The 26484-nt window shown below is 40.1% G+C and overlaps 1 protein-coding gene across 2 annotated transcripts in view; it reads right to left on the bottom strand.

Annotated features, from left to right (window-relative positions):
• The window catches only part of LOC134219277 (TBC1 domain family member 4), a 127388-nt gene extending 110788 nt beyond the window's left edge, over window positions 1-16600 (bottom strand). For both annotated transcript variants that reach the window (XM_062697996.1, XM_062697999.1), the window contains exon 1: window positions 15835-16600. In XM_062697996.1, coding sequence (XP_062553980.1) covers window positions 15835-15954 — 120 coding nt within the window. In that variant the 5' untranslated portion in view covers window positions 15955-16600. The remainder of the gene's footprint in view (window positions 1-15834) is intronic.
• Between the last annotated feature and the right edge of the window lie 9884 nt (window positions 16601-26484).

Below are 26484 nucleotides of genomic sequence, written 5' to 3'. Positions count from 1 at the left end.
ATTATCACCAATCGGGTGTCTTGTTGATAGTTGGACGGCAACTTTGTGTTACAAATTTGGTATTTTTTGCGTTTATTTTTTTCAAAAAATAAAAAATCCAAAGTAGCCCCCGGAATCAAAAGAAGCCCCGCACGACGGTATTTGTGCTATTTTATTACAATCTAACTCCCACTATCTGGCAGTGGCATTATGGATAACATACTCGTGCAACCATATTATTAATATAATTGCAAGAATCTTAGATCCGGGAACTAGAAAGTAATAGTTCTATTATAACCTATAGCCCGTTTCAATAAAGTATGCGTTCCGAAGCTATATCCGTTTACAATGATGATTGTACATGATATACCCACAGAGTATCTGAAGTGCATTCAAACTTCCTGAATTAAAATTGAATTCTTTTGATTTTGGCGCATATTTAATAATAAAAATATTATTAACAATTTACAGTTTATCATAAAATGGCTCACCATTTTCCTAAGTTATCTTTGAATCGAAAATGTTTGTTCATTTGCATTGCGAGTATGACATTGCATTGCCGTTGCTAACAATCGATCATCCTATCCTTGCACAAACATGCGCTTGTATGTATATCGCCGACTGCAGTCACTGCTGTGGCCCTACTTTTTGTGGCAAACTGGTGCGAAGCACCGCACAAAAAGAAGAGCCCAAAAACCAACTACACTGAACGACGGCCGAATAAGACTCACGTTGCGAACGGGAAAAAGAGGTGCTGCCAAAATGGTCCAATACCCTACTTTAACGTTGATAATCAAATGTTTCAATATAACTGGAAAATTCGTGGAGAGTTTGCGCGTCGATTGATATATAAATCTCAAAAATCCATCGAAAGATGAATGCGCTATTAACGTTCAAAATCTTACATGATTTCGTGACGGTCTTGGATTTGGAAATTTTCATTTGTCACCCTGTATCCGAGTCTTCCCCTTAGACGTAGTTTACGTCAAAAATCAAGTGATTTATGCAATCCGCTTAAAAAGCAATCCAAGTACATATACACATTCATAACACAATCCTTCACTTGTGTAAAGATAAGTCAGTGCAAGTAGTGCGACTTTTAAAGGAAATTACATAAAACTTAAAGTTCCCACCTTTTTCGAAGTCGAAAAAAAATTGCACAGGAAAGCAACCGAAAGAATTTTTGAAACTCTTCTCAACAAGTCTAAAGGCTATTCAATTACAAATGGTTAGAAGTACGGAGTTGGACTTTTCTTATGCTTATGTTTTTCGTAGAATGTCCTTATACTCTGTCATTGAGGATATTTCAAATATCTACGCAAATCAACACCAAAATGCTAAGCCAAGCCAGCCAAGCAATGTCTGTTGATTGTAACCGATGTTTTGTACCGTGCTCAAAGCGGCGCTCACAGCTGCGCTGAAAACATCAATGTTCGAGCGCCGCTGTGAGCGCGGTGCAAAACATGAGCATCCAGCCTACGCTCGGGTTCATGCTCATTTTTACGAGTGCACGTTCGAGCCCGAAGCGAATGTTCATTCGAGTGCGGCAGCACGGATAAACATTTGCGCGGGGCTGCACCTTGAAGACTGTAAATAATCCATCTTTGCTTTAAGCTATCGTACTAAACCAGAATAAATTTAGTTATTTTCACTAATAAAAGTTTTTCTAATTTTAGGACAACATTATGAAGGCTACCACGCTCATCATTTTCGCCGTGATCATCTCTTCATCTACAGCAAGATCCTCCCCTAGCTCCAAATAACCGATCTCCAACGAAATCCTGGTTTATTAACACTAGACATTGGGAAAACCTTTGTAAAAATTGGGAAGCATCAAATTTACCACACAATTGACTTGAAACGATACGAACCAATTCTTGCAAAGCTCGAAATTATCCTTCAAGGAATCAAAAGTTTTGAAAATTATACAGATATAACCAAAATGCTTGAGTCAAAATTTTGCAATACTCAAACTCTGTTTCACAACCTAATGCCAAGACATAGAAACAGACGAGGATTGTTCAATTTTCTCGGTTCTACTCTAAAACAAATTACAGGCAATCTGGACGATAATGATCTAATAAAAATTTCGGAGAATATCAGAAAGTTAGAGTCCAATAACGAAATTTTGATAAACGAAAATAACGAACAAGTCCAAATCAATAGCCAACTTCAAGATAGGATGAATAGAATTATCAGACAGTTAGAAAAGGACCATGATCAAATCAAACGAAGTCTAATAGATTCACGAACTAGTTCAGGTGTAGCGAAAAATTTGATAATTCTACAAGACATTCTAAAAACCAATATTTTAATTGATAATGTAAATGATCACTTTAGAACCATTTTTGAAATAGTACAGCTAGCCAAATTAAGAGTTATATCCAAAGATATTTTGACTCCTGATGAATTAAAAATTATAATACAACAATTTGAAACCCAAAAGCTTAACGTAGAAACCGTAGATCAAATGTACGAATTCCTTGAAATAAGCAGCTTCCATAATGAAACTAAGATTATTTTTGTAATTGAAATTCCCTCGCTCGAAACTCTTGCCTATAAAACTCTCTTACTAGAACCTTTGATAATTAAAGATAGGACGCTGAAGGTACCGGCAACCATAGCAATCATCAACGATTTCAATCTCTACTTCATCAACAAACCCTGCCAGGAAATAGGACGCAACCACATCTGTAGCTTGAAAAACCTTCAAAACTCGACAAACGATGGCTGTTTCTCAATGCTTCTCAACGGAAAACCAGCAAACTGCTCATTTAAGGAAGTAAGCCAAGTATCGGTGGTAAAACCATTAACCCCAAATCATTTGGTCGTCAAGCAAATCAAAAACCAAGAGATCATTACTTCTTGTGGAATACATAACAGAACTCTAACTGGCACATTTTTAATAGAATACCATAACTGTACTATCTATATCGATGGGTTGGAATTCACCAACAAAGAATGGTATAAAACAGGTCAGTTATCAATCGTTCCACTGGACGGTTTGGACATCCAAATTAAAGACCTAGAGCCTGAGATGAGTTTCGAAAAAATCCACATCAACAATAGACATCATCTGGATTCTCTAAGAAAAACTCAGATTAATCCACCTACAGTGAGATTTTGACCCTTCCTTAAGCCCCAAACGCAATACAACGGAACGGCGACGGAAACGGCAAATTTGTCAGAAAATATATGGGCTAACTGTCAAACTTTCCGTTTCCGTCGCCGTTCCGTTGTATTGCGTTTGGGGCTTTAATTATAAGGAATTTTTTCCAGACTCCAGTATTTAATCCGAGATAAAACTACTCAGATTCCCACGGTGATTTACTGTGAAGCTGACAAAATAATTGCCTACCCAAAGGCGGATGTCATGGGTTGAATGACAACTTAACGAATGATAACGTACTGTGCTTCATGCTGCCTATCTATAAGGCGCTCGTCGGATTGAATAACTATTGTGACATGGTTAGTAGCTATCGTAACGGTGGTTTAATATATTGTACATACTCGTAATTTCCAGAGACCTCGATATTAATTAATCCAGAACTAACTAAATCAGTCATTGATCTGAGCGAAACTCAATAGCGTTCAATAATAACATATATTTCGCCTTATGGATGCCTAATTTGGTAAAACTAAACTTGTTCAATGCCTTAAAAATGAGCGAGATTTTTATGGTAGTAAATTTCAGAATTTGCACACATACGCACACATACATGCATACAAGTGATCTATTAGTGTCTCAAAACATGCTCACATTTGCTATCTAGCTTCCACTGAAGAAATTTTTGATATCCCTTTCAATTTTTACGTTTTTGCTTTTCTGGGAAGATTTTTTTGTACATGCTTTTATATATTCCTCATTAAAATCATTTGTTTCTTTGAAACAAATCAGAAAAGTAGGCATAATTCCATGTCATATTATTTGTTATAATTATATTTTCAATGTCAAAGTGTATTTGTTTAAAAAACCATACATTTTATTTAATAATTCACGAGATTTCTTGATAGATCAATACGTAACACACCTGCGTAACTTAGCTTAGCTTTAGCTTAGCTTTGACTGACTACACATATCTATGGTTGCTACTCCGTGATTGACCAGAATCAGTGAAATTGCACAAAGAATCAACTGAATGATTGACTGGGATTGTTCAAGCATTCTCAGTGTGCAAGTTTCAGTAACTCTAAAATTCAAATGATCAATAACGGCGCCGGCCACGTCCTTGTAGTCAGTTAGGAAGAAGGAAGGAATATTAGTAGGTGGTTTTTGCTATTTGAAGACCGTGTTTACCTCTGCGTCTCCACAAAAACCACAGGAAGGATTATTAGTTAATTGGTAGGCATCGTTGGATCTGGATTCACTCTGATAAGCGATACGACCGTGCCATTCATTATACACAGTGATTTTACCTAGCCATGAATCTGGCGCGAAAAGTAGTACAAACTAACTACCGGCCTACCGGGCGCGCAATACAGAACACAATATTCCGGCCGATCGCGCGATCGTTCTGCTGTCTGAAACAAGAGAAATCTCGCACTGAACTGATTTTTATTACCGGCCGCGCAAAGCAGAACACAATAATCCGGCCGATCGCGCGATCGTTCTGCTTTCCGAAACAAGAGAAATCTCGCACTGAACTGATTTTTATTACCGGCCGCGCAAAGCAGAACACAATAATCCGGCCGATCGCGCCATCGTTCTGCTGTCCGAAACAAGAGAAATCACGCACTGAACTGATTTTTATTACCGGCCGCGCAAAGCAGAACACAATAATCCGGCCGATCGCGCCATCGTTCTGCTGTCCGAAACAAGAGAAATCTCGCACTGAACTGATTTTTATTACCGGCCGCGCAAAGCAGAACACAATAATCCGGCCGATCGCGCGATCGTTCTGCTTTCCGAAACAAGAGAAATCTCGCACTGAACTGATTTTTATTACCGGCCGCGCAAAGCAGAACACAATAATCCGGCCGATCGCGCCATCGTTCTGCTGTCCGAAACAAGAGAAATCACGCACTGAACTGATTTTTATTACCGGCCGCGCAAATCAGAACACAATAATCCGGCCGATCGCGCCATCGTTCTGCTGTCCGAAACAAGAGAAATCTCGCACTGAACTCTCAATACGTAACACACCTGCGTAACGCATACAAAGTGAAATTATAGACACTTCCGAAGGAAGGGTCAAAACCATGAATTCTGTCGTACTAACGTCAATGTCTTTATCAGGCGTCAGCCTGCTTGCCATTATAATCGCCATTTTATTTTATATGAGCAGAAAAATTTTCCATGAGAAGCAACGTGCCAAACCAAACGGAAACGAGGACGTTTCGGACTTCAAGGAGGGGCCAGTTACGGACGTAAATGCAACCAGAGTCAAATTGCTGGAACGGCAACTGTTAGCGTCCAACTCTAAGCTAGCCACATTGGACCGGACGTAACCGGAGACCAACACCTTGCACATTCCGCACCGGTGTTATTGGAGCCGCGACCGACGCCCATGATTGATGGTTCTTGCCAGTATCAGCATAAAGTATTCCCCAGCTAGGTTCCATAATAATTAGTTAACAATAAAATTCATTCGTATTTCTTCACTCGAGCAGACAGGTCGATTGTTTAGTTTTTTTAAAAACGTATCTCGAACGACCAAAAACATAAGTTATGTATTCCAAATTGTCGGATTCAGATGACACACATGGACATATCATTGGGACTCATTCATTTTGGACAGATTCAAAGTATGTCATATTTACGCCAATGCAAGAAATCTATAAGATAGATAGATAAATTTATTTTAATATTCTTTATTATGTGGGCTACGAAGGGGCTAACAAGGCTCTGGTCCTCACAAGTTCCAACACTTTCGCTTCCATTGGTCGGCCGATGACAATCGACCGCCAGTTAAGGGTTGTGAACTTAGCTGGTAGTGTAGTCTGCGCACTGTTGTCCATCTTACATCAGCTAGCATCCGAAGCTTGACAAACAGTTCGTTTTTTGACATGAAGCAAAGGACACTAATTGGAACATGGGATGTTTTAAAGTAAGCCCAGGAAGGTAAGCTGGCACAATTCATCAGCGAGGCGTTGTTATATTATTTAAGGAATTCCTGAGGGAACGACTGCCTGTCTCAGGCACCGAGGAGTTGACTTCTTGCTTAGCGCCTAGGCAAAAGCGGCGCTCATCAACTGAGACCCAATTAATGGGAAAATAATCATTGCTAGATTCAGAACACGGGTTAGGAACCTCACGAGAATCCAATATTATGCGCCGACCGATGTTGCCGAGTTACATGACAAGGAGAATGTTTGGGGATAAAGCTTCGAAAGGTGACATCAAGATCTACATGGTCGACTTAAATGCGAAGATCGGCTCCGACAACATGGAGCATGAGTGTGTCATGGGAAGTCATGGTCTTGAGGAAATTAGTGAAAACAAAAATCGTTTACATATGCATCAGCCGAAAATGGAGACAAAAATGTTGCTTATAAAATAGATAAAAAAACTTTGCAGAAATAATTATAAAATGGATTTTTGAAAAAAAAACCATGATGAGGATAAATAATATTTTTCAGGTTTGTATATGTTTCCATCAAGATGCGGATTTATAACGCTCTTCGTCACAACCGTAGAGCTGCTCATAAGGTCAATAGGTGTTTGATGCTTTTTCAGCACATTTATGAGGCGTTTATTGATAGCAATAAGAGCGCCAATAAAACTGAGAAACTAGCTATGGTGATTACCATTATAAATCTTGTATAAAAATTGAATAAATCCAAGAAGTATGGAAATTGTAACTTGGGAACAGGCTCTGCATGTTGTAAAGCTTCAAGGGAACATCATGTTTTTTTGAAAGAAAAGCTCCACATTATACAATATACATAGTAGGGGAGACTGGGTAGACTTGATCCCCTTTTCTGATTTCAGATATATCACAGCCAAAAATGAATAAACATACGCAATTTCCTCACAGACTCTCTAAGAAATATAGTATTTAACTTTACTGATGTATGACAATCCTTAAATTATTGTTGTTATTGATACACAATCGATTTTTTGGAGTGCTGTCAAAAATCGACTTTTAAAATATTCGGGGGAAATTGATCCCTCTCCGAGAACATGCTTTGATAAAATTAGAAAGGTGTCCTCCGGTTTTTTAAATATTTTTCCTTCAAAATACGCGGAATTTTCGAATTGCTGTGCGTATACATGAACGATTTTTGTTATTGAATTTGGCAGCACATGCAATTTTAAAATTTGGGGAGACTTGATCCCCTTTTTATGATATCTACGTAATAAATAATTTTTCCTGACAACCCTTCATCAAATCTGTCAAATTTACAAAAAAATAGAAACCTGAGAATAGATTTATATTTTTTGAATTTTTTCGCCAAATTTTTGTATGGGTGACTAATGGGGGATCAAGTGTCCCCATATTGAGGCAATAACTTCAAATCCAAATATCCTAAAACTTTGATGGAATGTTAACATTTTCATCAGTACAGATCATTAAGCATATTTATGGCTTTGTGCTGTGAAAAAATGAAAGCATTTGGTCATTGTTATGAAAAGTTGTTCAAATTTTGCTTGGCCAATAAAAAAATCTTTAGGATGGTCAAAACATACAAATCGCCCTGCAGAATAAATAAGGTTGTCAATCCAAAAAATAACTCACCACATAAAGGTCATTTGTCTAGAGGATCAATACTAAAAAATACGCTGGAACAAAACTACTTTAGTCTTCGATAAAACAAGGGGTGATCAAGTCTCCCCGGGGATCAAGTCTACCCACCTTCCCCTATTGAGAAAAAAACAGCGAACGAGAGATCAAATATTTCTATGCTGGTAAACAGACTGACTGCATTCATTTCCACGACGTCATTAACCATGGCAGTGTACTAATTGTTATTTTGTGAATCAGATTTGTGGATTTTCATGTACAATATAATTCAAAACAGGAGAACGGTATCTGGCGGCCTCGCATGAATCACGAGTTGTACCAGGTGTATAAAGGTCTGGATATTTTTAAGCTTATACAACACGGCAGACTATGGTGGGCTGGACACGTTATTCGTATGCCAGAAGAACATCAAGCGAAGATAATATTTAGTAGAGAACCTGGAGGAGGCCACAGGCTTCGTGGAAGGCCGCGTACACGATGGGTTTTTGCAGTTGAAGAGGACCTGAGGACGCTCAATGTTCAGGGCGACTGGAAGCGATTGGCCTAGGATCGAGTCCAGTGGAGAAGGATATTCCATTCGGCGTAGGTTCATCGAAGAGCTGTAGCCCATCAAGTATAATTCATTAAATATGTTCTAAGCAATTATTAGATGGTGAATGTGGGTGAATGTCCCACGATTTTCTCTCTACACAAATGATCCACATCATCTTTGCGGAAGGAAGTTTTTAATACTACCCGAAGCTATTTTTATTTCAACAGTGCTTCTCAGCGCTATTTGTACCTACTGATCCCCTTACGATCTTTGCAAGGACCCGTACCTTCGTTTTACGTTGGACTCGTTTGCGGAAGTAAAATTCCTACAAGCGGTGGTAATCCTGCAATGGTCACCGTTCTGGAAAAAAAACCCTTAGAAGGTCACGTCTCCACGCTCAGCAATGAGCATTAATAAAAACAAGAGGAAGGGGGAGTCGCTGAATTATCCACTTTCTTCTAAGAAACAAGGTTTCAAGACCGAAGCGCGGAAAAATAGAAGGAAGCTGGAGACTTCAGATATTCCTTCTAGCTCTAACATTCAAAATAATTCTTCTCCTATCGAACTGAGCAATCATGATTTCATGACGAAATTGTGCAAATCGAATTTACCTCTAGCATAGGTGATTCGATCCATGCGAAAAAGCAAAGGATCCCGCCAATTGTGGTATCTGTTGCCGAGTTTTCTGGCTTTAGGAATGAGATTTTGAGTAGGGGATCAAGGTTTCATTTCAGATTGCCAGAAAGGGTGACTGCCGCGTTTTGCCGGGATCCTTTGACGATCGCAAACGTCTTCTTCAGTATTTAACTGAGAAGCGCCATAAATTCTTCACATACGACGACAAAACTGAGCGATTATTCAAAGTCGTCTTGAAAGGTCTTCCCAGTGATGATAAATCGCTGGATGAGATTAAAATTTAAATTTCCCAATTACTTGGACTTTCACCAGTCCAAGTAATAAGGATGAAAAACAGGCCTTGGAAAATTCGTTCAAAAACTAACGAATGCTTCATTTTTAGCCCGCAGTGAGGTTTTTATTTCGGTGCACCGATTGATGTGCGCTCGACGACATGCTGCTGGCTTCACGAACAAGGGAAGAGGCAAACACAAAGCATTTGTTTTATACATTGAAAGTGGGGAGTTTTGAACGTGGAATCTTCACAAGCCACGTAGTGCCGAGGAGGCATCGTTCAGTAGGGCAGCGTGAAATGAGGATGCTTCCTTCGTTCATCACCAGTGTTTCAGATGCGAATGAGTGTTGTGTAAATACAAAACCATATTAGCGAGAAAGAGAGAGAAGGCATTATATACCTCTCTTTTAGACATTCATTATAACTTAAATGTGCAACTCAGTATAAGTGAGGCAAGAGAGTTAAACATTCTCTGCACAAGCGGGTGCTTGATTTCACTCTCCCGCTGTTTCGTACAGCAGTGCCATATGGAGCGAGGAAGCATTCTTCACTAAGCAAATTGAAACTGTTCTCTCATGAAGCTACCTTCATCGGGAGTATATCTGGTGCTGAAGCATCGGTCCTCAGCTTCATTGCTTCATTCATCCAAGCCCTGATGAAAAAGAAATCTTGCTCTGGTACTTCCCAGAGGGGTATTTCTCAAGAATTTTATTTAGTTTACTTTAACAAAACTGCCAAAAGTGTAAGTGCCAAAAGTGGGGTCACGGAACTAAACATTGTCACATGAATGCTAAATGCATGATTTGTGGTGGAACCTCTCACGCCAAGGACGCCTGTCCTGTGAGAGAAGATTCCGATAAATTTAAATGTGCCAATTGTGGGGACAATCATAAATACAATTTCTGGGAATGCCCTTCACGCAAAAATGTTTTGAATTCCCGTGCAAAATTGTTTCAAACGCTCAAAATCCGCAATCATTTGCCGGTCGAGCAATTCATACCCATCACATTCAACGAACAAACTTTGCTCCTACCTCTCACCGGGTAACGAGCAGTTCGTCGAATTCTAATGCATCGCTGCAGGCAGGCAAAATTTCATTCCTGAACATTTACCGACGATGAATGATTTTCATACCCATTCTTCAACGAAAAATAACATTCGTTCTGACTGCTTCCGACTTTGATTTTCTAAATGAACAATTGCATCACATGATTAATGCAATGTTTAAAGCAAATACCAAAACTGTTCAGGTTGGTATCAAATTTACTCAAAAAATTGTTATTGGACTTCGTTTTAATGGATCCAAATAATTCTTTGGAAATTTCAAATTGGAATTCCCTCTCTTTAAAAGGTAAGGCAGATGAATTATTCAACTTCCTATCAGTTCATAATGTGCTCATTGCCAAAAGAGATCCAAAGTATTTCATTTACCGAAATGATCGTCTTGACAGCGCCTGTGGTGGTGTCGCCATTGTCATTAAAAGACGTATCAAACATAAATTATATTCTTCGTTTGAAACCAAAGTTTTCGAAACCTTGGGAGTTTCTTTTGAAACAAATTTTGGACACTTCTCTTTTATTGCTGCCTACTTGCCTTTCCAATCCAATGGGCAGCAAAGGAATTTGTTGAGAGCTGATCTTCAAATTCTAGCTCGCAACAAATCCAAATTTTTCATAATTGGTGACTTCAATGCCAAACACCGTTCGTGGAATAATTTATTTATTTATTATCAGACTAAGGCCGGAGTGGCCTGTGCTGCACATAAAAGTCTTCTCCATTCAGCTCGGTCCATGGCTGCACTTCGCCAAACACGCAGTCTGCGGAGGGTCCGCAAATCGTCCTCAACCTGATCGATCCACCTTGCCCGCTGTGCACCTCGCCTTCTTGTTCCCGTCGGATCGTTGTCGAGAACCATTTTCACCGGATTACTGTCCGACATTCTGGCTACGTGTCCGGCCCACCGCAGTCTTCCGATTTTCGCGGTGTGAACGATAGATGGTCCTCCCAACAGCTGATGCAACTCGTGGTTCATTCGCCTCCTCTACGTACCGTCCGCCATCTGCACTCCACCATAGATGGTACGCAACACTTTCCTTTCAAAAACTCCCAATGCGCGTTGGTCCTCCACGAGCATCCTCCAGGTCTCGTGTCCGTAGAGAACTACCGGTCTTATAAGCGTTTTGTAGATAGTCAGTTTGATACGGCGGCGAACTCTATTCGGCGTCTTGCGGAGTCCAAAGTACGTTCGATTTCCAGCCACTATGCGCCTCCGAATTTCTCTGCTGGTATCGTTATCGGCGGTCACCAGTGAGCCCAAGTACACGAATTCTTCAACCACCTCGATTTCGTCACCAGCGATAGAAACTCGTGGTGGGTGGCTTACATTAACTCTCTTGAGCCTCTTCCTATCATGTACTTCGCCTTCGACGTGTTGATGACCAGTCCAATCCGTTTAGCTTCACTTTTCAGTCTGATGTAGGCTTCCTCCATCCTCTCAAAGTTACGTGCCATGATATCAATGTCGTCAGCGAAACCAAATAACTGGACGGTCTTCCGGACTTCCATCGTACCACTCGTGTCAATCCCTGCCCTTCGTATTACTCCCTCCAGAGCGATGTTGAATAGCAGACACGAAAGACCATCACCTTGCCGTAACACTCTACGCGTTTTGAAGGGACTCGAGAATGCCCCTGAAACTCGAACTACGCACATCACCCGATCTATCGTCACCTTGATCAACCGTATCAGTTTATCCGGAAATCTGTTTCGTGCATTAGCTGCCATAGCTGGTCCCGATCGATTGTATCATATGCGGCTTTGAAGTCGATAAATAGATGATGTGTGGGCACGTTGTATTCGCGGCATTTCTGCAATACCTGACGTATGGCGAACACCTGGTCTGTGGTAGAACGTTCACCCATAAATCCCGCCTGGTACTTCCCCACGAACTCTCTTGAAATTGGTGTTAGTCGGCGGCATAAAATTTGGGAGAGTACCGGCGGCGTTCAGCAATGTAATTGAGCGGTAGTTGCTACAATCAATTTTTGTAGATGGGACACACGACACCTTCCATCCACTCCTGCGGCAGAACCTCATCCTCCCAAACCTTGGTAATCAATCACCCAGTGCAGCGCTCTAGCCAGTGCCTCACCACCGTGTTTAAACAGCTCTCCTGGTAGTTGGTCAACTCCAGGGGCTTTGTTGTTTTTCAGCCGGCCGATCTCCTCCAGGATTTCCTGGAGATTTAGAGCCGGAAGTCGCATGTCCTGCGCGCGTGCTCCTAGGCTCATTACCATACCGCCACCGTTGTCTGCCATATCGCCATTCAGGTGCTCTTCGTAGTGCTGCCGCCACCTTTGGATCACCTCACGCTCGTTTGTAACAAGGTTCCCGTTTATGTCCCTACACATATCGGGCGGTGGCACGTGACCCTTACGTGAACGGTTCAACTTCTCATAGAACTTTCGTGCGTTATTAGCGAGGTACAGCTCCTCCGTCTCTTCACGGTCTCGTTCTTCCTGCTGTCGCTTTCCCCCGGAAAATCAAGTTTTGTCTGTTCCTCGCCCGTTTGTATCGTGCCTCGTTCGCCCTCGTGCGGTGTTGCAGCAATCTCGCCCATGCTGCATTCTTCTCCTCAACTAACTGCTAACATTCGCCGTCATACCAGTTGTTTCTCTGATCCGGAGCCACCGTGCCTAGTGGAGCGGTTGCGGTGCTTCAAATGGCGGATCGAATATCTCTCCAGCCATCTTCAAGAGATGCTGCGCCTAGCTGCTCTTCTATTGGGAGTGCCACTTCCAGCTGCTGCGCGTAGTCTTGGGCTAGTCTACCGTCTAAAAGCCGCCCAATGTTTAGCCGCGGCGGACGACTCCGACGCGTGTTGTACACCGTCGAGAGTTTTGAACGCAGACATACTGCAACGAGGTAGTGGTCGGATTCAATATTCGCACTGCGGTAAGTGCGTACGTTCGTGATGTCGGAGAAGAATTTACCGTCGATTAGAACGTGGTCGATTTAGTTTTCCGTTACTTGATTAGGTGATTTCCATGTGGCTTTGTGGATATTTTTGCGGGGGAAGAAAGTGCTTCGGACTACCATTCCGCGGGAGGCTGCAAAGTTTATGCATCGTTGGCCGTTGTCATTCGATACGGTGTGCAGACTATCCGGTCCGATGACCGGTCTATACATTTCCTCCGTTCCTACCTGAGCGTTCATGTCACCGATGACGATTTTGACGTCCCGTAGTGAGCATCCATCGTATATCTGCTCCAGTTGCGCATAGAACGCTTCTTTCTCGTCGTCGGATCTCCCTTCGTGTGGGCAGTGCACGTTGATGATGGTATAGTTGAAGAAACGGCTTTTTATCCTCACGCGTGGGCGCATCTTTCCCAGCACTATGAAGCCGGTTCTCAGCTCGTTGGTGGTGCCACAGCTTTGGTAGAAGGTAGCCGCTCGATGCCCGCTTTTCCACACTTTCTGTCCTGTCCAGCAGATTTCCTGCAGCGCTACGACATCGAAGTTGCGGGGATGTAATTCATCGTAGATTATCCTGTCGCAACCTGCGAAGCCTAGCGACTTGCAGTTCCATGTTCCAAGCTTCCAATCGTGATCCTTTATTCGTCGCCTAGGTCGTTGCCGATTGTATCGAGTCGTATTATCTTCTATGTCGTTCGTAATAGTTGTTTTTAAAGGCGGCTTATTGGGCCTGCGCAAACCTCCTGTCTCGTCGGAGGGCCGTCGTGTCAGGGCTGTTTAGCGTCCCACCTAACACCAGGACTTGGGCTTGTGCGCTTTGAGCGGCACACGGTCGCTTTGGCGGAGCCTACTTGCGGATACATGCAGCTTTTATAGAGGTTTAACAGGGCCCACTGTCAAACCCCACCACATCCTAGGCAGGCGCCACAACTCGCAGATGGCCTGGGGATCGTCAAGCCCTTGGACATAGTCCCTGCTGCCCAGTCATTCATATGAAATAAAATAATATAACTTTTGTTCCATTCTTAGAAAGTTTTTCGAACAAACTAAAAGTTAAAAAAATACACGCATTTGGAAGTGCCCCATTTCTAAATGATCTGATCTTTACTCGCAACAAGTTGCATTCGATGGGGAATGCGGTCACATTATTTGCTATTGAAATTATCTCGATCGGACATTTCAATTTGGATTTTTTCCCAAAGATCCCCCTTTGGAATTTTTTTTCAAGGGTTGTGCTAATGCATAGTAATTAATGCAAAAAACATGCAAAATGATAGGAAAAATGCGATCTATTACACTTAAGTGCTTTTTCGACATTTTTTATGTGATTTTTTTTCAATATATTTCACGATGCACGTTAAAGGCATCATCGCCGCTAGTTGGATTAATCTGGGTTTTTTTTTAATATTATTGTCGAGTTTTTTTATTTTTGAATATGAAATAATTTTGATCAATCATTTATCTATTTAGCAAGCGTCTGCAAACGCCTTAAGGCAGACAATTATAGTTGGAATTTCTTACGCTGAGGTGATGTACATCGATTGTTTCGAGAAAGGGATCAGTGCAATTATCAAGTTTTTTAACAATACAAATCCAAATTTCGAAACAAAAACTATGGATCAACTAAGAAAATAAGATTACTTATCACATAATAGGTGCGAGTTTAATTTATTTGATTTTATTTTTCAAATTTTGGCGAAAAATAAATTCAAATTCATCCGAAAAGCAGCAAGTTTAGTCAAGATTAGGATACCTAACTCACAGTAAGTACTTGTAATATCAGAAAATAATATTTTATTCATTTCTTGAAAATGGTCAAACTAATAAATGTTACCCCGGCGATCAAAGTTCCCCCGGATTACGGTACTTGGCGAGTCACAGACGAAAGAAAATCGAAAAAGGCGAATGAACCTTGAATTAGATCGTGTGTTGGGAGAAATATACCAACACTGGAACCGGGAAATTATAGTGGGCTGTGCACGAAGCCAGAATGTCGACCCAAAGCGTGTTAGGATATCAGTGTAGTCATTAGATTGAACAAATCATTCTTATTAGGTTTGGCTTTAATCAGGGCTCCATTTTTGGCCACTTTAGCGAGTCAGGAGGGGTTCGTTAGTTTTGATAAGATATATGTATATTGTATACTTACTGGCTTTGTACATTTAATTGAAACGGATAGATTGTTTTCGAAACATAAATATGTTAACTGGGTGGTTAATAGAACACTAAACCGGTACAATTATTCTAATAGAATCAGAAGCATTTAGTGCCAAATTTATTTAGATTATTTTAAAGTGTTCATAGAATAAAATTATGTACCTTTGTAATCAGCATTTCTAAACATGATTATATGATTTGCAAAAAAATCGTCCTCTATGCCGTAACTAATTTGTTTTTTGTTTTTCAATTATTTACGGTGAAATGGATACCAATGCAGTTGTAATCCGTACATGCATTGGTTAAATAATCCGGTAGGCTCAGCTTGTGCACTATTTGTGTTTCACATAAAACGAGTGTGGTTTGCAAGAATAGAAAGGCTGGCTGGTAGCACTCTCGCCATGCGATTTGAGAAAATCAATATTTGTATGTAGAGACTGTGCACAGTGTGCACTAGCGTATGGAAGGAAATGAAAATCTGTTCCAACGGTAGCACTTCAAAGTCAGCCCGGGGTTATACAGCCAACCAGTTTAGAAAAAAAAATGGTTTGATGAAGTTTTGGGTAAACCGTCAACATGGAGCTGCATATCTTACCGTTACATAACTCTCGTGGTTCCTGATATCCGCGATGGACCAAGGCAGCATCGATGCCGAGAACCTAGGATCCACGGATGCTGAACCTCGCCATGTCAGTGTCGTGAGACGGGTTTTCATACTAGGATGTTCCACTTTGATAGATTTTCGGGAATATGCGACTCCAACGAAACACTAGACTAACGTTTTATCAAACCACTGAGCACTTCAAAATATTTTTAAGCTGATTACTTCTTATGCGGCATTTCGAACGAATACTAAACTTTGAACATTCAAGAAATCACCCATAACTAAATGCTATCACAAAAATGGCTGTTGATGTAATTGGGGCTCAATTTCAGATTTAACTATCAAATGAATTCTTCATACACTCATATCGCTTCTACACTCATTGATTACAGCTTTCCACAAGAAACGAACGCATTAAATTCTCCGAGGTATCTTCTTTAGAACAGAAATTTCATCACAAGGCTTCACCCCAAATCGATTTTTGTTTCACTGAAAATGATATTGACTGCACCGTATTACAGTCATTACAAATTTCACTTGCGTGTCGCGGCGACGGATATCTGCGTTGCTCACAACTGACCGCGAACGCTAGTAAAAACGATTCTGCTAATGCCGATTTTCATCCAACTAGAGACCTTAATTTGCAGCAAGTAAACAAGTGACATGGAATTAGTACTGGGCAGTAGAGTTTAAAATTTGAATGGGACTATTTTCCCTAAACCGAAGAAGGACGTGCGTTGTCGCGGTGTAAACTATCCAGCGCAGAATGAGGGTATGAACAAAACAAAAATGTCTAACTGTTCGTTTGTATCCACCTCTAGGGCAATATGCTATATCGTTGTGTGAATGAATTCATATGCGATACACGGAATATGTATAAGAACAGCATGCACAATACATGCTCTTCTCCAAAGAGGCGATGGTTTTTGCACCTATGCTAGAGTGGGATGGACAAGACGAATATCATGACGCTTCCACTATGCTCAGAGTTATGCTGATATTTATGCTCCCGACCGATCTCTCTTCTCTCTTTTGCTACTACATACCTACATGAAGAATCACAGCTGGAGAAAGAAACGTCAGTTCGATATGTTTGAATTGTGATTAGGGCACTTTTTCCTACCAATTATAATGGGCTATGTAGTATAATATGCACCCTGAAATTTTGTAAACATTTTCTTTTACTTTTTCGTTGAATAGCAATTCAGTCGCCGTTTATATGGAAGTGTACATGGAACATTGCGTGCAACGACCCAGCGATAGAGTCGCGGCGATGGAATCGCTTAGGTTCGGGGGGAGCCTTCTATAGAGTGAACACTTCAATTGTTTGTTTTTAAGCTTCAGGCAAAATGCAATGGTAACCGAGGTGACTGTAAATGAATGCATAGTAATATCAAGCTCTGTCTAAAATACAGGCAAAAGTTGCAAACGAGAGGGTTGTAATTATTCAATTAAAGGTTAGTAAGTATTCGATTAAAATTGGCATATAATCAATGATCGACAGCGCATACTTTAAATGCTTTATCGTCAGTTGTGAATTGAGCTTGCTATTGACACACTCAACTCTCAACAAATGTTTATCAATAAAATAATTTAACAAACATATTTTGTCTTGAATGTTCCATTATTTGAAAAAAGATATTGTTTTGATAAAAAAATGACAACAGAGAAATAGATTTAGTTGACAAAACAACGCAAAAATCATAAGATTATCAATTTGAAATAAAATTAACAAACTCCTACACATATTTGTAATTATTCAACATGCATCAGCAAATTTGTATTCACGCAGATAAACTATAATAAGTAAACTTGAACCGATTTTTTTTCAGAAACCAAAAAGGGATGGGGTTTAAATAACAAAATTATTCGTTTTCCAATTTATTTTGAATTAACGCTTCTTTTGAAACTTATTTTCAAGTAAAATTTGATCTTTTAGCTACTTTTTCTCTGCTTATCTGAATATTCCAAAAAGATTTATTCACTTGGCTGGCGAAAGCCTCGCTCATAATGTAACAAAAATCTACGGAGAAACAAAGAATTTAAAATTTTATTGGTTTGTGCATATTAACCCTTTCCCTTATGTAGGACCAAGGCAGGTTATATGAGAGAGGGAGAGCTTAAAGCGCACACACATTTATACTTGCTTTATGCTTCGTTTTTGGGCTGAGTTGAAAGATGGCATGACAGTATCATAAAATTATAGTAACGTCATTATAGTATGGCGGTAAGACTTGACTTTTTGACCCTTCCTTCGGAAGTGTCTATAATTTCACTTTGTATGCGTTACGCAGGTGTGTTACGTATTAATCTATTAAGAAATCTCGTGAATTATTAAATAAAATGTATGGTATTTTAAGCAAATTCACTTTGCCATTGAAAATATAATTATAACAAATGATATGACATGGAATTATGCCTATTTTTCTGATTGGTTTCAAAGAAACAAATGATTTTAATTGAGGAACATATAGAAGCATGTACAAAAAAATCTTCTCAGAAAAGCAAAAACGTAAAAATTGAAAGGGATTTCAAAAATGTCTTCAGTGGAAGCTAGATAGCAAATGTGAGCATGTTTTGAGACACTAATAGATCACTTGTATGCATGTATGTGTGCGTATGTGTGCAAATTCTGAAATTTACTACCATAAAAATCTCGCTCATTTTTAAGGTATTGAACAAGTTTAGTTTTACCAAATTAGGCATCCATAAGGCGAAATATATGTTATTATTGAACGCTATTGAGTTTCGCTCAGATCAATGACTGATTTAGTTAGTTCTGGATTAATTAATATCGAGGTCTCTGGAAATTACGAGTAAAATATGTGCAACCAGCGCTACGATAGTTACTAACCATGTTACAATAGTTATTCAATCTGGCGAGCGCCTTATAGCTAGGCAGCATGAAGTACAGTACGTTATCATTCGTTGAGTTGTCACTCAACCCATGACATCCGCCTTTGGGTAGGCAATTATTCTGTCACTTTCACGGTAAATCACCGTGGCACGCTGAGTAGTTTTATCTCGTTTCAAATACTGGAGTCTGGAAATATTGCCTTATAACCAAGCAAGGGTCAAAATCTCACTGTGGGTGGATTTATATGGGTTTTTAAAGTTCAACTGAACCACGAACATTATATGGAAACATGAATAAAAATATTTGCCAAATTTCTTACGCATTAGCAGTTTTCGCCTTCTTCTCATGTGATTTCCTTAACATAAGGATCTATATACAAACCGCACAGTACATTATAGATCAGTATACGATAACCTAGCCTAGGTAATAAAGTCGAATTGCTGGAACCTATCGTTGAACCTGGATACCATAAACCTAATGGGGTCATGTTGTCCATATCTCGGAAATCTCGCCGTCTCAAAGATCTTTCCGGGATTGCTACAATACGGTCAATCCAATTCCTACTGCATGGACACCATACCTTTAACGAAGATTCCAAAATGGCACGAACTTAAGCACAGAAGAGTGATTTGTGGCAGAGAAGATCACGAAAACCTTCGGACATCTTGAAAATAAACCCAAGTTGCTTGTTCGCCCTCGAAATCACATCTTCACAACGAGATCAAAATGTCAGTGCCTTGTCCATTATCACACCGAGATATTTGATTTGCTTAAGTATTTCGCCAGACGAACGCATAGCCAAGCAAAGGGTTCTTTCTAAAATTACGTTTTGCAAAAATTAGTTATTTTGGACTTTTCATACAAAAAGTGTTACGAGGGACCACCCACCCACCCCGAAAGGTTTAATATTTTTTGTGTGGATCTAAACACTCGGCTTGACCCCCTCCCTCCCCGTACAGCATTACGTAATTTGTGAAAGACCCCAAAACTATTCAGTTCACTTCAGCTCTAAGAAGAGTCCAACGTGCAAAACTAAGCAATCCTCTCTGCTTGTAACGGCCATGTAGGGGAAGGTGGTCGGTTGCCGGCACTGGTCGGGTGTCGGCACTCCGACGTAACTTTTGACGGATAGCACATTTATTTATTGGAAAAAATATTTTAAGCTCTTTTTAGTGGAATGTATTCAACCGTCTAAGACGAGTTTAGTACCTTCCATTTAATTCCACAAGTTATGTTATCTTTGCAGATACGTATTTAAAGCTCATAGTTGAGGTCGAAATACATATCTGCAAAGATAACAAAACTTAGTGGAAGTAAATGGAAAGTACTAAACTCGTCTTAGACGGTTGATTTATTTATTACCAGACTAAGGCCGGAGTGGCCTGTACGGTACATAAAAGTCTTCTCCATTCTGCTCGGTCCATGGCTGCACGTTGACAACCACGCAGTCTGCGGAAGGTCCGCAAATCGTCCTCCACCTGATCGATCCACCTTGCTCGCTGTGTACCTCGCCTGCTTATTCCCGTTGGATCGTTGTCGGGGACCATTTTCACCTTATTGCTGTCCAAAATTCTGGCTACGTGCCCGGCCCACCGCAGTCTTCCCATTTTCGCAATATATGTTGTTACCGAATACGGTAACAATAAGCCGACTAACTGCCTTAAAGTTTGTTCATATAAATACGAGACAAAAAAAAAACTAACAAGATTATATTTTGTGAGACTCAGCATGCAGTACCCAAAAGGTGGAATAATTTGGTACATGACCGGTTATTCCACCTTAACCGTGTACCCACTAACGCTAAGTAGTGAATCACCCCTAAGAGGGCGAAATAGAAAATGTCATCGCAAGATCCGGAGCGAAAAGGGGGAGAGAAAAGGAGAAGAAAAAGAGGAGGAGAATAAACGGGGATTCGGGCAGTAACAGCGAGAGCGATCGGACGGAAAAAGAACCGTGTCCGGGAAAAATCGTGTGAACCGAAACCTACCACCGCGTGTCAGCTCGGAACGGACTTTGAACGAGTTCCCTAAGAGGCCTTGGCTTCGAGCCGTCCGGCAAGGAACCACCACCGTTGATCCGCCGCCGCAAGTGTTTTTGTGAGCCCGAAAGTGCGAAACAAGCATCCGTAAGCTGTACCGGTTCTCCGCCGTCCGGAAGGAAAATCGACGCGACTTTCCGCCGCCCGACCAAGAAGCAACCCCTTCGAAACGCCGACGCTCAGTGAGACAAAAGTGCCCAGCAGATTCTCGAGTGGTTGCGGCTCCCCGCTTGGCATAGAACCATCACCGTCGAAACGCCGTCACCGAGTGTGACTCACGTGGCAAGCAAGCTCTCCAGTGGTCGCGGCTCCCCGCCGCCCGACAGGAACCACCACCGTCAAACCGCCGTCGCCAAGTGTAGCCTCATTAGTGCTAAGCAAGCTCTCCAGTGGTTGCGGCTCCCCGCCGCTCGGCATAGAACCATCACCGTCGAAACGCCGTCACCGAGTGTGACTCACGTGGCAAGCAAGCTCTCCAGTGGTCGCGGCTCCCCGCCGCCCGACAGGAACCACCACCGTCAAACCGCCGTCGCCAAGTGTGGCCTCATTAGTGCTAAGCAAGCTCTCCAGTGGTTGCGGCTCCCCGCCGCCCGACAGAAACCACCACCGTCAAACCTCCGTCGCCAAGGGTGACCCATCAGTGCCAAGCCAGCCCCCTGAGTGTTCACGGCAATCCACCGCCCAGCGAAGAATCACCCCCGTCGAATTGCCATTGTGAAGTGCAAGCCCGACACCGAGAACAAAGCGAAGAACAGTGTTAGCAAACATCCGGAACCAGTCATGAACCCACGCTCTCCCCTCGCTCGTCGCCCCCTTGTCGACCATCAAAGGTATGCTTCTCTCCTACTTCCTCAAACGGCCGCAACGGTACTAAACCAAACACACTAACCCCCAAAAACAAATATGAATAAGAATAAAAATAAATAAAATGTAAAATTGTCTCTTTCAATCATGACCTACTAGCCTTGCATGGAAGTGGTTTGCTTTTGTTGTCGTCCACCTCGGTTTTGGATTTGTGTGTCCCCTAAGCAGGTCATACGCGACCCTGAGATAGAAGAGAACGAGATTAGCCGGTTAAGGACGTAAGGACGTCCGCTCCATAGACGTAGGGACGTCAAAGGAGATTGTTACAATGTCGATCACGATCTTTTTGTACCAACTACCGATCCAAACAGATGTCTATATTTCGTTAAAAAAACGATCAAGTGAAAACTTACTCAGTTTTTTTTTCGGTTATTTGCTTAGTGTTACAAAACGAAGTAAAACGGTCAAAATAGTAGTTTGTGCAACTGGTTGCAAAAAGATGATTTTTTCAGCACGAGTTGTACGTTTATCCAACGAGGCTTGCAGAGTTGGTTAAATACTACGAGTGCTGTGTTTTGCAACGTGTTGCAAACGCAATTTTTTGCAATGGTGAAAAAGGGTCTTAAATATGTTAAATCTGTACCAAATTTTACAGTCCAATTTTCGCCACATGATCATTCTTCGAATAAATCATGTTGCTACAGACAACTATCAGATTCCATGTTATCGTGTCACATTGCAAAGCTCTACAAGCCATGGAGCGATAGATGAGCTTGCATTTGAAAAAACTTGATGTCATGTCCATCAAATTATCAGGAATTACGCAATTACGATTACGCAATTTAAAAAATTACTCTATTTTGAGATTCAAAATTAAATGCTACCGTAACGTTCGCACTTAATATTTTATTTTCACTTTTGGTTGTTTGGTGGTGGGGATCAGAAGTTATGGCGAAAACACTCAGAAAAACACGAGAAAGGCACCAACATCACTGAGGACTGATCAGGGTTTTTTTTAATACTAGATTTAGTTCAACACTGAACATTAATGAACAACGAAGCAACGATGGTCCTAAATTACTCCCCGGCGCTCGTGAAGCAACGCGACAAACCTTCAATAAAAGTGCACCAATATCCTCTTTTTTTCGGCAAAACATTCTTTTGCATATAAACAATAAAGAATGATCAATAAAAAAATCTAAAAACAATCCATAAATTTTTGATTTCTGATTAAATTAATGATTTTGTGTGTGTTACTTCTACGTGAAGTTAAACGATTTACAATGATATGGAAATGCTAATATGTATCATCTTCCAAACTTAGACGTACATGTTCATGATAGAATTAGAGGCGAAAGTATAGAATTGATAGTTCCGTTAGGATACGGCAAGCATGAAGAATGTTTTTATAGAAGTCGATTTGAAAGCGAGCGGAGGGCAATATTTGTGATGGCACATATCACACGACCTTCCTTCTGCCAAGCTCCAGTATGAAAGGGGAGGGAAGAATATCAGTGTGGAAGCTGATGCCAGCGGAGATATATCAGATATATCATTATATCATGAACATGTACGTTTAAGTTTGGAAGATGATATTAGCATTTCCATATCATTGTAACATCTGATTGTTTCGTAAAACGCTACCATAAATCCATAGAATAGTTCGGGAACCCCCATAAAGAATAACATTAGGATACATAACTAAGCTAAAATATAGCAAATCATTGGAAAATATGTACCTACCGTTAAACATGATCAAAATCAATCCTAAAAAAATATTTTAAGCTCTTGTTAGTGGAATGTATTCAACCGTCTAAGGCGAGTTTAGTACTCTCCATTTAATTCCACCAATAATTAACATTGAGTACTAAACTCGTCTGAATCCTAAAAATATTTTTTATAGATACTCCTAAACTATTTTATGGATTTATGGTGGCGTTTTATGAAACATTCAGATGTAATGTACGGATCGTTCTTCGTTTTTTATGGATCGTTTTTGTACATTTAACGGTACAAAGTAAGGGCTGCCGTTTTTACCCCTCTTACACCCTAAGATCACTTGAAAAAACGACTTTTTATCCGAGGCTTGGAGAACCAAGTCATATATAGGGTAAGACGGTATAATATGCCCCCCTAAGGCAACTCCTTGATAACTTTTTACTTTTCAACGCAATTTATGCAAACTTTATGTTATTTGGTAGTCCAGGAAGTCGCAAATGCATTGCTCGTGAGTAGTCATATAAAAATATTACATATAACACGTAATAAAGCTTTTTTTGAAAAGTTGTGAAAACATGGATTTTAAAAAGTGCCTGGGCAATACGCCCCACCTTAATAGGCTGACCAGATCTTTCCCATGAAAAAACGGGACATACGCACTTGCAAAACGGGACAAACGCACTTGCAGAACGGGACATGTAACAAAATGCAAGAGTAGTAGAAATTTGAAAATTTATGGGATTAATTTTCATTTTCCGTGTAATATTTGAGAAAATGTTTAGAGTGAATCATTCACCACTATAACCTTCTATTGGTTTTAAGTTAGTTGTAGATAAATACTATACAAATATTTCACTCTTCAAAGGGGTTTTTTAGACAAAAACACGAAGGATCAAAAAATTAAGCATTTCTTCAACATTTAAAAAAATGGAATTTTAAAATTTTATTTTAATCCGCTCTTAAACATGCATTAAGGATTTTATTACTGACCATACTCAAAAACTTTTACAATTCTGAATAATTGAAAATAACATAAAATCAGGGGTCTGCGAAGCGGCCATGTTTCTGATGCCAGCATCAAAATCATCGATCAATTCAATACGAAGGCGTAATCATAATTGTTGAAACCTGTCATTGAAAATGTATTTTGAATATCGTGATATTTTGGCGAGGTAGAGCGCTTGGTGCCGATTGAAATATAAAAAATTATTAAAGGCATCAATATTCTTGTTGAAATAGCACCTCGCATTCATACTTTCGCACAAGTTTTTGAAAAATGATGAAAAATAATTACGTCCATTTGGAAAAAATCACTTCGGAATAGTGGTTTGTTTACAAAATAGAATTGTCAGTGGGAAACCCAATTTCAATAGAACAATGGGAAACTCAAAGATGTTGGCTATCGTCAAACGTAGTGGGTAGGATTGGGGTTGCCAGATACCTGCATAAAATAGTCAAAGTACTCTGCCTAAAGCCGGTCTGGAGTTTAGAGAGATAAGAAAAAATAATTTTAAGAGAAAAAAATGTAGGGTAGTCCATTTGGGCAGCACCCCATATTCCCGTCAGCAACGTTCATTACTCGAGCGCATTACAATCGAATTGCTTGTTTTTTTAGTACATTGTTAGTTTCTGTCGATATCTAGTGATGTACAAAAAATCAAGCCATTTGTTTGGAGCGCGGTCGAGTTATGAACGTAGCGGACGGGAATAGGGGGTGCTGCCCAAATGGGGCAGCCCTTACTTTGCACCGTTCAATGTGGAAAAACGATCCATAAAAGAATGAAAAACGATCCATAAATAACATCTGAATATTCCATAAATCGCTACCATAAATTTATAAAATAGTTCGAGAGATTCCATAAAGAATATTTTTATGATCCATAAAAACTATAAATTGATCCATAAAATTTCAAATTTGCGCAATTTATATCCTGATGATGATCCATAATTTCAGCCATATGATCCATAATTTTGGTCATATGATCCATAATTTTGATAATGTGATCCATAATGCTTGGAAAGAAGGCCAATGAAACTATATCAATTGATCCACACATTTTATAAAATCTATGGATCATTTATCAAAATTTATGGATCATGTCACCAAAACTATGGATCATTTGAACAAAGTTATGGATCAAATGGCCAGAATTATGGATAATATGACTAAAATTATGGATCATATTACTGAAATTATGGATCATCATCACGATAAAAAAAACGCGCAAATTATGGATCAAAATATAGTTTTTTATGGATCATTTTCCAAAGATTTATGGATCATTTGTCATATTTTCATGGGAAAACAGCAAAAATTGTATTGTTTTTCTTGACCATGTTAATGGAACATATTTCCCAATCAATTGCTAAATTTTAGCTTAGTTATGGATCGAAAAATTATTCTTTATGGAATCTCATTAACTATTTTATGGATTTATGGTAGCATTTTAAGGAACATTCAGATGTTATTTATGGATCGTTTTCCAGTTTTTTATGGATCCGTCTTTATCGTTTATATGCAAAAGTATGTTTTGCCCCCAAATGGTCCCGCTCCCCATAAGGACAAATGCGAAAAGAGAAATAGTGATTATTGATTTCCTGTGCCAAAACCCTTTCCATGAATATGAGTGAGGTTCAATCTGCGGATAAGAATAACAAGAATCTCAACAAGGAAAGAACATTGTAATTATGATTATTTCCATAAATATTGTTGGCGCATGTGAAAAAATGTCAACTAATCTAATCAATTCACAGTCCTTTTTGATCGATTTAGATTTAAATATCACTAAAAGTAGCCTCACATCTCGGAGACGAGCCAGCCTCGGGCTGAAAGTCTCCCTAATAAAGACATAAAAAAAAAGCCTCACACCTCGGAAATCTTCCCCATCTCGCGACTTTGTCGCAAAAAGTAAATTGAATCCTGGCTAATTTCTAGGCTGGTTTACATCTTGGACTCTCGGAGATTTCCGCCGTATTGTATTTTAAATCGGGCCAAAACTCTAATTTTCTACAATGTGATCCCACAAGCTCCTGATCTGTAAACAAGCATTAAAGTACGTTGGGACTGAAATCCTACAAAATTTTCCCTCGGTTTGAAACTGCCTTAAGCTATTTTTTGCAATTCCTGATCATAATATCTGGTTTACAGTTCGTCTTTGAGTAATAAAACGGCCTACTTTTCCATACCAACGAAATGGATGCTTTAATGAACATTATGCAACTC

The sequence above is a fragment of the Armigeres subalbatus genome, chromosome 3 (genome assembly GCF_024139115.2).
Source record: "Armigeres subalbatus isolate Guangzhou_Male chromosome 3, GZ_Asu_2, whole genome shotgun sequence".
NCBI classification, from domain to species: Eukaryota; Metazoa; Arthropoda; class Insecta; order Diptera; family Culicidae; genus Armigeres; species Armigeres subalbatus.
The sequence above is the reverse complement of the archived record's forward strand: the minus strand, read 5'-3'. Positions and strand labels throughout refer to the sequence as shown.